The sequence below is a fragment of the Setaria italica genome, chromosome II (genome assembly GCF_000263155.2).
Source record: "Setaria italica strain Yugu1 chromosome II, Setaria_italica_v2.0, whole genome shotgun sequence".
Lineage (NCBI taxonomy): Eukaryota > Viridiplantae > Streptophyta > Magnoliopsida > Poales > Poaceae > Setaria > Setaria italica.
In genome coordinates, this window is record NC_028451.1 from 27142719 (window position 1) to 27154460 (window position 11742).

The following is an 11742-nucleotide window of genomic DNA, read 5'->3' on the forward strand; positions in this document are numbered from 1 at the left end:
ATGACCAAGGGTGCTCAAATCCATATGAATTTAAAAATGGTCCCATGAAATATACCCCAAACGTTAAATAAATCTACTTGCAGATTGTAGTTCAGCGGCATAGAATTTCTAGCTGAAATATTTCATGTTCTTTGGCATTTCGAGCGAGTAGCAACAAATCTCTTTACATCTTCATGCATCTCTAGTCAATAAAATCCACTTGCCCAAACTTTTGCTTGAGTTCTGAAATGTCCATAATGTCCTCCGTTTTATGATGAATGACATTTTCGAAGTACTGCTTCCCTTTCTTCTCTTGGGATGCATCTTCTCAATACTTCATCTGCTTCATATATATATATAGGTAAGGTGAATACCAATAGTATTTCTTGCTTTTAACAACAACTTTATTTCCTCGTTTGGTTCCTGTGTAAGTGATTAAAGGGCGCAGTACTACTTGTGGGCTTGTGGCTGCTGCAGAGTGCAGAGCACAACGTATCCAAAGTCCAAACGCCATGGGCCGTTAGCCCATTATTGTGCTGGCCTGGTTGGTTGGGGGCTAAGTTCGTCCAACTCCAACGGATCAACAGGCAACAGCTCCTGCGCATTTCGTCGAACAGCTCATCGGCCAGGGGGGCTCCGTGGCGTGGATCGCCGCAAGGCCCCTGCTGCTGGTGCGCTAAGGTCAGTTTGCGCTCTCCTCCTCCATCCGGCTTTCCTTTTGCGCGCTAGTCCGGGGCGTGTCTTTTTGGTCTTCTCGATACCTATAGCTTGCTAGTTCCTCGGTGGTAACGACGGAGAAATGGTGGGCGCGATATGTTGCTGTTACGTTCTGACATCTACCCGTTGGCTGGTCAAGATGAGCTCGTAGCTTTGCTAAATTGGTGACTGGATTTCGGTTGCACCGATTATTTTCGAGCGATGGACATCTGGAAATCTAACTGTCCGTACTACCCTGTTTTAGTTCATCTTGAGCAAGACAGTCCAGATTCTTTTTCGCGGTGAGGAAACGCATAGTTGATATTGTAGTACTCCACTATTTATAGCATCTTTGGAGTGTCTGGAACGACAACAGCCTACGCCGACAAACCCAATTGACACAAAACTTGCAAAATCTGAACTGGGTATAACATTGTAGGTGTTAGGCGTTGTTGATTGATTTAACACCAACAAGCACAATATTCTCTCTATCAGCTCTAGTGCTGTACAATGATTCTCGATCTCGAGTTCTGATTAATAATTATGCTATTTACACACTAACAATTACAAATCCCTGCTTTTGCAGTGTCTGTGCTATTTAATTTGGGCCTTGTGATAAATCAAGTTGTCTTCACTAGTTACCTCTTCTGGAAGTTGAATATCTTGAGCGAGAGCCCGAAAAGCAAGGCAAAGAGCACAGGAAATGCGACCACCACTACGGCGACTGCCCACAAGAAGTCGTGATGGTACCCAAAGTAGTCTTCAACAAAGTCAGATATACGCACCCCATTAGTAAATTCCATGGTTACATCTCCAAACTGCGAAGTGACTAGACCGTTGAGAGTCCATGCGATGGGGCAAATCCAGTAGAACCACCTCCACCATACTGGAATTCTCTGTAGCGGAAGTTGTCATTTAGCAGAGGTGGGTTAGTATATAATGAAAAGTAGGAGCGCAGTTTGGTTAGAAGTAAAAGTACTAGACCTCTGAAAGAGTCACTAATTCTTACCGTTCTTGGTATTAAAAATCCTGAGAAAAGGTTCCAAATGGCATAAAACGCCGTGGATGCAACGGAGGAGACGTTGTAGTTTGGAGTCAGGCCCACCATCATCATGCCATAAAATGTGTAGTACGCTAGAGTGAAGTACATGAAGAACAGGTACCAAAAGAACTTGGCAGCTGTCCATTCAAACCCAATCATAGCATACACTAGCACACCATATATTAAGGACTGAACAAAGATATATGGAAGTTCTATTGCAACCTGAAAATTGAGGTACAAGTTAGAAGGATTGGTTGTTCCTGTGTTTCTTTCTACTTAATTTTTACTTTGTAGGAATTTTACTGATTGTTATCGAAGAAGAATGTATACATTCTTGCATCTGATTGTTATCTCTGCTTGACTCTTCATTTTTTTGGCATAGATTTTGAAGTGGTTGTTGGATGTAGTGAATTGCAATGAACTTTACCTGTCCCAAGGCATATGGCAAAGGTGAGTACATGTGAGCTGCCCTTTCCCTGTAAAAGACTGTCCGCTCAACTGATACAACTGGCTGAACTGAACCTGAATTCTGTACTCCCATGAAAATGACCGAGGCATACATGGAACCCATGGCATTGAACAAGTCCTGTTGATTATCCCTGCAAGAGTAGAATATCTCCAGTGAACTGCAAGTTTGTGATAAATGGGGACTAGAGGTAGCCTCTGTAAAACTAGAAAATTTGACATTCAAATATTTCTGCTTCCTTTTGGTTATTAGCATTACCTTTTTCTCCCTACACCCCAGAACATTGTTCCAAACAACAGGGCAATCACTGTTGTATAGAAGTACTTGACAGCAGTATATGGAGGATTTCTCCAATATGACATGCTTTGCTTCCACAGGCAAGCAAAACACTGTGTGATGAAGGTCTGCGAGTATTCTGTTGGAAAGGATAGATCACTTGAACCTTCAGGAGGTGTGCTTAGCTCCTTTATTAAAGTTTTGTTCCTCCTGAAACGCAACAAAATTACAATATCATTGCAGAACTGAAACATTGGTTGACAGTGTATTATCCTTTTGTGGAATTGAAATTATCAATTACAAAAGATAGTGTTACAGATTAGTACTCTGAAGCTTTTGAAAGGGGATGTCTAGTTTTAGAATTATTTTTGCACATTCTGTTTCAAACTAGGGAAAACACAAATATTCAACAATAGGGAATGTGGACCCGGTACCCTAAAACCTTAGTGGTGTCAACATGGGGTGCATATGGCTCTAAGAAGTAAAATCCATACTCTTGAAAAAGGCCTTTTACTTTGCAGTTTAAGGATCTGCACTCTTCTAACAATCTTTAAAAACAATGAAGAATCCATTTATAGTTTCTACCTTTTTTTCAAATTCGAGATTCAGAGTCTGAACAGATAGGTCTGTACTTCTATAGCCGTCAATAAGATATAAACTATGAACCATAACGCACATGCACATACCTATATAATTCTGAATTCTTGTACACATCACTGAAGTTGACACCAGTTATTTGTTCTTGCATTGTACTTGTCACTTCCAGCATCCATGTTGAAGGGTTGTAGCCATCTTTTATATTGCTGACACCTTCGATAGCCTTGGTATAATCAATGCAAACCAATTAGATAACATGTTGGTTTAGTGCAAAACCATAAATTGGTGGAAATATAAAATAGTTCATTTGCTCTTTGCTCACCTCAAAATACTTTATTAGCTCGCATGAATGCTGTCCTAATGGACCTACATAGATCTCTTCACCTCCACGTTTCATAAGGAAGAGCTGCAAAAGTGCACAGAGCCATTGCCCATTACGTGTTAAAGGTATAGAATAAATGCAAACAGCCAGTGTGCTGTTTTACTCTTCTGCATTCTAGAAAAGGAAAATATGTTTAGTATAGTTTTCTTCACCTCATCAAAGGATTCAAAGATATCAATGCTTGGTTGGTGAATGGTACAAACGACCGTTCTTCCTGTGTCCACTGTATTCCTTATTGCCCTCATGACAATGGCTGCTGCTCGTGCATCAAGTCCAGATGTCGGTTCATCCATGAAGATGATAGAAGGGTTAGCAACTAGCTCGACTGCTATTGTTAGCCTCTTCCTTTGTTCTGTTGATAATCCGCTCACACCAGGCAATCCCACCAATGCATCTTTTAAGGGTAAAAGCTCCACAAGCTCCATAACCTCATCAATAAACATCTGCACAGAGCAAACCAGGTTCATGTGTCATAGTACATAGTGGGACTAGCAAGTATTACTTGATAAACTGTAAAAATGACATGCATGTTGCATCATATATCTATCTCAAACTTTTCTATGAACTCAAATTCTAGTATTGTCAAGATTCCATTTATATCACTACATAACATTTTAGACCAACCAGCAAAATTACTCTTCACATTCTAATCATGTTTCACATACTTTTTTTAATATGCATGTGTATTTTATATTATTGAAAAGAGGTGATGTCTTGGTTCTTTATCAAACCTTTCTTGTTGATGAATCAACATCAGCAGGTAATCTGAGCCATGCAGAGAATGCAAGGGACTCGTAGACGGTAACATTTGGTGAATGAATGTCATTCTGCTCACAATATCCTGATACACGAGCAAAAGTTTCTTGCTTCTTTGGGTAACCTGATATGGTAATATTTCCCTCAATGTATCCACTGGTCTTCCTCCCGGCCAATACATCCATCAGTGTTGTCTTGCCAGCACCACTGACCCCCATCAGAGCAGTAAGCACACCTGGCCTAAATGAACCACTTATACCCTTCAATAGTTCCAACCGGGTCTCTGTGACACCTTGTGCTCTGATTTCCTACATGTTTATTGGATAATTTAATTATTATAAATGAAGGTTTTGCTCTAGATGGTATGAGAATACAACGGAATCTGCAAGAATATTTTATTTCTATAATAATTTCCTTAAAAAGTAAATACCTCTGGCATGTCTACACTGTATCTTATATCTTCAAATGTGATGGAGAGAGGTACAAAAGGAAGGACCATTCCTTTGTTGACTGGACTAGAATTTACTGTTGCATGGTTGGAAGTTGCTTCATCGTTGTTCTCATCCACAGTACCTGATAAACATATCACATATGCATGGTTATCATAAAATTGCACAAAAATATATTCTATTGTCATGTTATTTGGTGAAGATGAAACTGTAAATACTTTGAGTTGTTACTGTATTGCTGGCAACCCTTCCTCTTGATGATGCTTCTAAAACTTCACCAGTTAGATTCGCTTGTTTTATCTTTAATGTCTCCTCAGAAATTGTTGGCCGATTGCTATCAAATGCTGCAGGGAACATAATTTGTAAGATTTGAATTTAAGCTTTGTTTGCCATACACAAATGCCCTTTTAAATGCAAGATAAATTTTTACTCACGCTTGAGGAATGTGAGGCAGACAGTATAGAGGGTATTGAATAGGAGCACATATCCAATCAAGGCGCCCACACCAATCCAGTACCATTTTGCCTCAGGAAAAAGTCCACGAGATTCCAGAACTAGTTTTCCAAGTGGTTCTGTGGAACCAGGGAGTATCTGTTACATAGAAGTATCAATAAGCTTTATCGATTAGCCAGACATGTGAAGGTTATACTTTTCTGAAAATATATTCTTACCTTATTCCAGCTGTCACCCAGGAATTCATTTACTGATATGGCATTTTGTGCATACATCAGGGGTGATATCCAGTATCCCCATATCCACCATTTCTTCACATTCTCTGTTATCAAAGGAATAGTTTAATTCGTGATTTCTTATATAAGTACCATTGCCACATCAGATGCAGAACTAACAACTGAAATTAGGCAATTTAAGCCAAATTTTTGTACATGTTAACACTATATTTTGAGTTAGCTACCTTTGCATACCTCTTGCCAGTAGGAATCCACCCAAGAGCATAAAAATCAGAATGCCAAATGAACCAAGGGTGCTTGCAACAACCTGATGCCTTGCCATCCCAGCAATGAAACGGAACAATCCAGATGATGCCTCATTCATTAGTAAGAGGAGCAGGAACTGTCTAAAAAGTCTGCAGCATCATGTTTTTTAAAATTTAGTTAGCTACTTAATACACACATAACATGCTGATCTAGTATAGAAATTTTGATTTCATTACCTTTCTACATTGGGATCGAATCCAATGACATAGTATGTTATGAAGACCCAAATTGTTACATTGAGCAAGGAGAGGGGGGTCTTAATGATCCATGACGGCAAAGAGTACGTCCATGCAGGATAGAAGAGAAGATCCCTTTGCTTGAAGAAAACTGGGAGCTTTGCAATAGTCAGGCCAACTTCTGCCAATCCATTGAACATGATCATCAGGATCCCAAAGAACAGAGCACCCATGTATATCCTTCCATCTGTTATTGAGTCACGATGCATATTGGTTCGGAGGAAGACGGTCATTGCAATGATCGCCATGAGTGTTAACTGAAGAATAGGTAAAGCAACAAAAAAGAGCCATTATTTGGTTAATGTTTTACTGAGTAAAAACAAGGTTATTGTTCAACTTGTTTTGAAGATTGTTTAAGGTGCGGCTGATATAATTTGAATTGAAAATTGTCAGTGTTTCAGAATCACCTGAACTGCCTTGAATATGTACACAAAGGAGTTCCTTTTCATTAACAATATCTCTCTGTCGATATTTGCTTTAAGTAGTTCTTTCATGCTGGCACCATATTTTGATGTTTTCAGTGCAGCAGGATGGCTCGTGCTCTTGTCAAATGGGACTGCCAATTCATTTCGTATAGCCTCACCAATGTGGAAAGATTGAAATGCTTCTGCAAACTCCTTCACAGGAACATATCGGTAGGTCTCATCATCATGTTTCCAGTATTGTCTCTGATCTTTCCTTGATGTAACCTACCACATTTCAATTGTTGCTCATCAAATTTGTGCATTACAGTCCCCCAAAAAAGTTCAGTATTACAGAAAATATGATCCTAGGTTACATATACAGAAATATATACTTCTTAAGGTACTTGAAGATCGTTTTTATATAAAATTCCCTGGTAGAAAATGCTTGATACAGAACTGTAATGAAAGTACAAAACTTACTTCTTGCAAGAAGTCAGCTACACCTTTCCGCTGCGGGCATTTGAAGCCAACCGATTCAAAGAACTCGAGCACATGTTCACGAGGGCCATTGTAGACAACCTGGCCATCTGAGAGGAGAATTATATCATCAAACAGTTCATATGTCTCTGGTGCAGGTTGTAGCAAAGCAATAACTGCTGTTCCGCCAACAATATGAATGGTTTGCCGGATAGAGTTCACAATCTGAAAGGTTGTTGAGCTGTCGAGCCCCGTTGATATCTCATCCATGAAAAGGGCTCGTCCTGGAGTGACAAGCATCTCAGCTGCAGGACCAATTTCAGTTGTAGATGAGTTATATCATAAAGGAGTAATATGTAAGCGTCCCATACTTATTCCCAAGGTACATTACCTGTAGTTACCCGCTTCTTTTGGCCTCCAGATATGCCTCTAAGCATATTGTTTCCAACGATCGTGTCAGCACAGATATCCAATCCCAAGACCTATAAATTGTTGAAATGTAAAACAAATATTAGTAATGCATTGCTTTTGAATATTCTGAAATCTTTGAGAACTTGTGAGATAAATTTGTCGGCACTCTAGTTGGTTGCACCTTCAGTATGTGATTGGTGACCACGTCAGCCTTTTGCTCTCCTGTGGCAGCAGCCTACATAAGTAAAATGATGATGCCTCAAACTTGTGATTTTAATGTTCGCAGGTGATAAAGAACAGCCAGAGCCAGCTAAAAGCTGATATAAGATTTGCATCAAACCTTCATGTAGATATCCGTTTCTGGATCTGGGACGATACTTGCTTCCTTTTCTCTCCTTGACAATTCCACTAGCAAATCTGAACATTTTTGTAATCTAATGTTAGTAATTCAATATGATATGCTGCTGAGAGGAGTTTTATATTGTCCGTCTGTTTTGAGATGTTAAGTCTTACCATAGCGATGACCAATTCCTTGGCATTTTGCAGAGAAATTGACTGTCTCACGGACCGTCAATTCCCCCATGTGCAGATCATGTTGGCTGACATATGCAGCTGATCTCCGGGCCTCAAACTCGTCCATTGTATGCCCATTGTAAGTTATATTCCCTGTTACCTTTTGTGATTGCAGTGTATCATTATATCAGTACTCCCAAGGTATATTCATGATGTACAGAGTACAATGCAAACTCGAAGCAAGTACCTTAAGACTTGAAGGAAGTGTTCCAGCCAAGGCTAAAAGCAGCGATGTTTTCCCCGCACCAGGAGGACCCAATAGCAAGGTCATTCTGAAATTAGCAGGGATAAGACAAAAATTTCCATGCAGATGATTTGGCGATCGTTAATATGACGGAAGTTACCTGTGTGGCTTGATGATGCCACTGACATTGTGAAGAATGGATATTTTCTGCTTCCTACTTGGTGTTAAGTGAAGAGCATTGGCGATGCCCTGTTTGGCGATGGTTACCAACATGTCAGGCCACATAAAAGAGGGTAGCACAAGGGCATATCATGTCATCACAATGGCGTAAATGAGATGCAATGGAACCAGGTCGAATTTCGTTATGTTAAATCTGCTCTGACTAAACAGGATGTTCCGTGTTTCAAACTACATGCTATGATTTCAGCACATTGTTTCACGGATATTCCTTGAGTAAAAGAAAAAAAAAAGGAAAATTTGACAAGCCAAATTGGTATGTTGACCTGAAACCGGTCAGCCTACATTCAGTTTTGTGGTTGCTTGGCCAAATTCTTCAGTATTGTGATTACTCGCAAAGACTGACACTGACTGGATATAGCGCGTGCAGTAGGACAGCATGTGGTAGGACTCGCTCCAATGAGGTTCCTCTGTTTGATGTGACATGCTTCCTACCATCTATCTTCTAAGCGCATATATAGATGTGCCCAAATACACAAACATGGTGTATTATAAATGTTGCTTTGCCTGTTCACAATGATCGGTTTGTCTGAATTATACTACTTCATTATCTGAATCCAATTGACAAATTTGACTAGTATTTTGGCGCATAAGCTATATTCTCTCTTTTTTTCCTGCAAAATTTTACTCAAGTTCAAAGAGGTAGAGGAGGCAAATTAGTCCTCGAAGTGGAACATACCTCGAGCACATTGGCATAGGTGTTGAAGATGGTTGGCAGGCCCCTGCTGCCGACATACGCATCTGCCTCAACGTTCAGGTTCCGGTAGCGCACTTCGATCTTGGGCAGTTCAATCCCAACTCTGCAGCACAGAGCAAAAAAAAAACAGAGAGTTCAAAGATTCGAAGAAGGAAAGAATTTATCTACACTATCTGGCCCTATTTTAATTTGACTAATCGATCAGATTCCATGGCGGCGCATGGCTGGCACTGTGGGAGACGAAGAAGATGGCGGCGGCAAGGCAATGGTTGGCGTCTCACCGGTCGACGCGGTCCTTGAACTTGGAGAGGAAGCGCTGGTGGTCGTCGCCGACCCAGGCGAGCCGCTGCAGCAGGGCGTGGCGCTCCTGCGGGCCCAGCTTCTGCACGTTCACCTCCCGGAGCTCGCCCTCGGGCATGGCGAGCACGGCCGTCCGGGCCCGGTCGTAGGTGGGCAGCTTCTCCAGCGCCGCCCACCGGAGCGCCTCCTCGTCGTCCGCCGCGCCGCCATCCCCGCGCGACGACAGCGAGAACACGTTGTCGCTCGCCGCCGACCACACCGACCCCTCCCGCCGCAGGCTTCCCAGCGCGTGTATCTCCCCGGCGTCGTCCATGGCGCCGCCGCCGCCGCCGACAACGCCGGCGGCAAGAACTACAATTCACTGGATTCCTCTTGCGGTCTAGCTTGCCTCCTCCCACTACAAAGCTGGCAGGAGGAGGATCGGTGGCAGGTCGTTATGCCTCGTCGTGGACTGGTGCGCTCGTGTCGCGTCGGATTGGGGCCGGGGGAGGAAGGAAAGAGACGGCCACGTTATATAGAGGTGGGAGGAAGGGGATGATGACGTAGAGCCTGACGACGGCGCGTTGCCCCCTCCTCCTCCGTTCGCGGAAGAAACTTTTGCGGGCTACGAACTCGTGGACAACTTTTGCATGGGGTTTGTTTGTAATTATATTAATTGCGTCGCGGAGATAACGCTCGTGCTGATATGTACTACCAGCACAGCTGCACGAGGCCTTCTAGAAACACAAGTCAAACTAGATCAATTTGATTTGAGGAGACAGGGGTACGATCGAGTATACGACTCCACGTACAGGAGGAGTTGTTCAAATAAACTATGACTAACATGACGAGAATTCAAATATAAAATGACTAACATGGCGAACCATATATTGTATAGTGTGATTAGTAATTTTATAAGGATTATTCCGGTATGGAATTTGGCAGAGCTTAATTTCGCCTGGCGAAGTACCTACAGAATTGGTAGTTAAGAACTACTCCCTCTGTTCCAAATTATAGGTCGTTTTGACTTTATTAGATTCATAGACTTTGTTATGCACTTAGATATACCCTATGTCTAGATACATTATAATATCTATGTATCTAGAAAAGTCAAAACGACCTATAATTTGGAACGGAGGGAGTATATATAAGAAGGTACCCTGGACCTTCTACTGTAGCTTGATCGTAAACGTGAACTTGATATTGTGAGTTGATCGAATGGTTCATATTATAAAGCACTCAATAAAACAAATAATTTTTCGCTACCTTTTAATATGGCAAACAATCTTTATTTGCTAAAGAATGCTCTGGTTTGTTCTTTTCTATATATAAATCCATGAACGATGATATATCTATCTATCATTCCACCTCAAATTCGGAACTTTAAGAGAGAGAGAAAATGATCTTTCTATTTTATATTCTGATATCGATGTTCCAGTTATATTTCACAATTACATTTTCCTCAAAAAATATTTACATTACATAATTACTAGAATTAGCTGCCTGGCAAATCAATTTCTGTTATGTGGATGATATAACTGGCTGCAACAGTACACTTGTTGCGTGAATTTGCTGCCATTGAAGTAAAGTTGTACCTATTTAATCTGATATAGCTACGATGAATTCCTTACTCTGCTATTTACTCATGACCTTTTCACTTCTGACTTTTATGCAAACTGAAAGAGATGGCTTCTTTTCGGGTTTGAGGTGAACACTATGAAGTAGTTTGGCACGTCCCCGATTCTAGATTGGGGATTTACATCAACATATTGAGAGGAGCATATGATAGGGCTATGATTTTGTTTTTTTTATTTTAGTATATATCAGCAGCACGTGTTTGGGCATCCACCTGTTTTCGCATAAATATATTTGGATTTTTGATAACCTACGTGAAATATGCCATTAACTGGATCTGAATTATTCTTAGTTTCTTACTCAACACATTGAGTATATTAACATTAGTGAACTCATTTTTTTGATGGGTTGTGAGAGCTTGGTTTGTTGCAGCACGGATAGCATGGGTACGGGCATCCATCCTTGGAATCCTGGAAAAAACATAGAAAATCTCCACACTGCTCTTTGGGTGATCTCCTAGAAATTTTCCTATTGTGTGGTGACTGGATCTTAAGTTAATTTGTCAAAACAATTTAATTCCTATTAGCATTAGGCATATATGATACTGACTTTTTAATTCTGGACCCAAGACACGTGTTATTGAAATTTGACATGCAATTGACCAATGTCGGATTTTTGTCCTCATAATCCATATGATGGTTATACATTGTCCAGAAACATATATTAGTTTCATAGATTTTATATGTACATATGTTGAAATCATCTGGAAGTAACTGAGATTTAAAAATGGTATTTTACAGGTAAACAAAATACATAAAAATGTTGTATTTCAGGTAAACAAATTAAGCACACATTCACTAGGAGAATGATAGTTCGTTCCCTGGGAACATATGTTAATTTTAGTTAGATTATATAAAAGCTAGCAGCCCAACAATCATTTTTTTAGTAAAGTTCCATGAATTGTCTGTCTTTAAGTAAATTGTTAAATGGATTTGTTAATTATTCCTGACACTTTTAATTTTTCTTTTTGA

The 11742-nt window shown here is 40.6% G+C and overlaps 1 protein-coding gene and 1 long non-coding RNA gene across 4 annotated transcripts; one reads left to right on the forward strand and one right to left on the reverse strand.

The window, feature by feature from the left end:
• Positions 1-569: 569 nt before the first annotated feature.
• On the forward strand, positions 570-8041 carry LOC105913903. Of its 3 annotated transcripts, none has more exons than XR_001163413.2 (8): positions 570-660; positions 2100-2373; positions 2561-2634; positions 5933-6142; positions 6396-6509; positions 6914-7137; positions 7713-7818; positions 7900-8041. It is a non-coding gene; the product is annotated as an uncharacterized LOC105913903 (long non-coding RNA). The 3 variants fall into 3 exon arrangements; XR_002676447.1 differs by having other exon boundaries at positions 6914-7111; XR_002676446.1 differs by lacking the exon at positions 570-660 and adding an exon at positions 1814-1951.
• On the reverse strand, positions 1071-9645 carry LOC101762093 (ABC transporter G family member 53). Its single transcript, XM_004956554.3, has 24 exons — positions 9139-9645; positions 8840-8960; positions 8084-8172; positions 7927-8011; positions 7680-7839; positions 7507-7583; positions 7348-7401; positions 7147-7237; positions 6759-7060; positions 6282-6563; positions 5815-6131; positions 5567-5727; positions 5315-5418; positions 5078-5234; positions 4862-4987; positions 4625-4767; positions 4170-4502; positions 3591-3881; positions 3379-3462; positions 3146-3279; positions 2442-2669; positions 2145-2316; positions 1685-1939; positions 1071-1571 (listed from the first exon to the last, which is right to left on the reverse strand). Exons 1-24 carry the CDS (start codon positions 9468-9470, stop codon positions 1314-1316), a joined length of 4356 nt encoding a protein of 1451 aa, XP_004956611.1. The 5' UTR covers positions 9471-9645; the 3' UTR covers positions 1071-1313.
• Positions 9646-11742: the final 2097 nt, after the last annotated feature.

Coding starts and splice junctions, on each gene's coding strand:
- LOC101762093 (XM_004956554.3), bottom strand. CDS start 9,470: ATGGACGACGCCGGGGAGATACACGCGCTGGGAAGCCTGCGGCGGGAG. Junction 3,463..3,590: donor TCTTTGAATCCTTTGATGAG/GTGAAGAAAACT, acceptor GCACTTTTGCAG/CTCTTCCTTATGAAACGTGG. Junction 2,317..2,441: donor TGGGGTGTAGGGAGAAAAAG/GTAATGCTAATA, acceptor CTACTCTTGCAG/GGATAATCAACAGGACTTGT.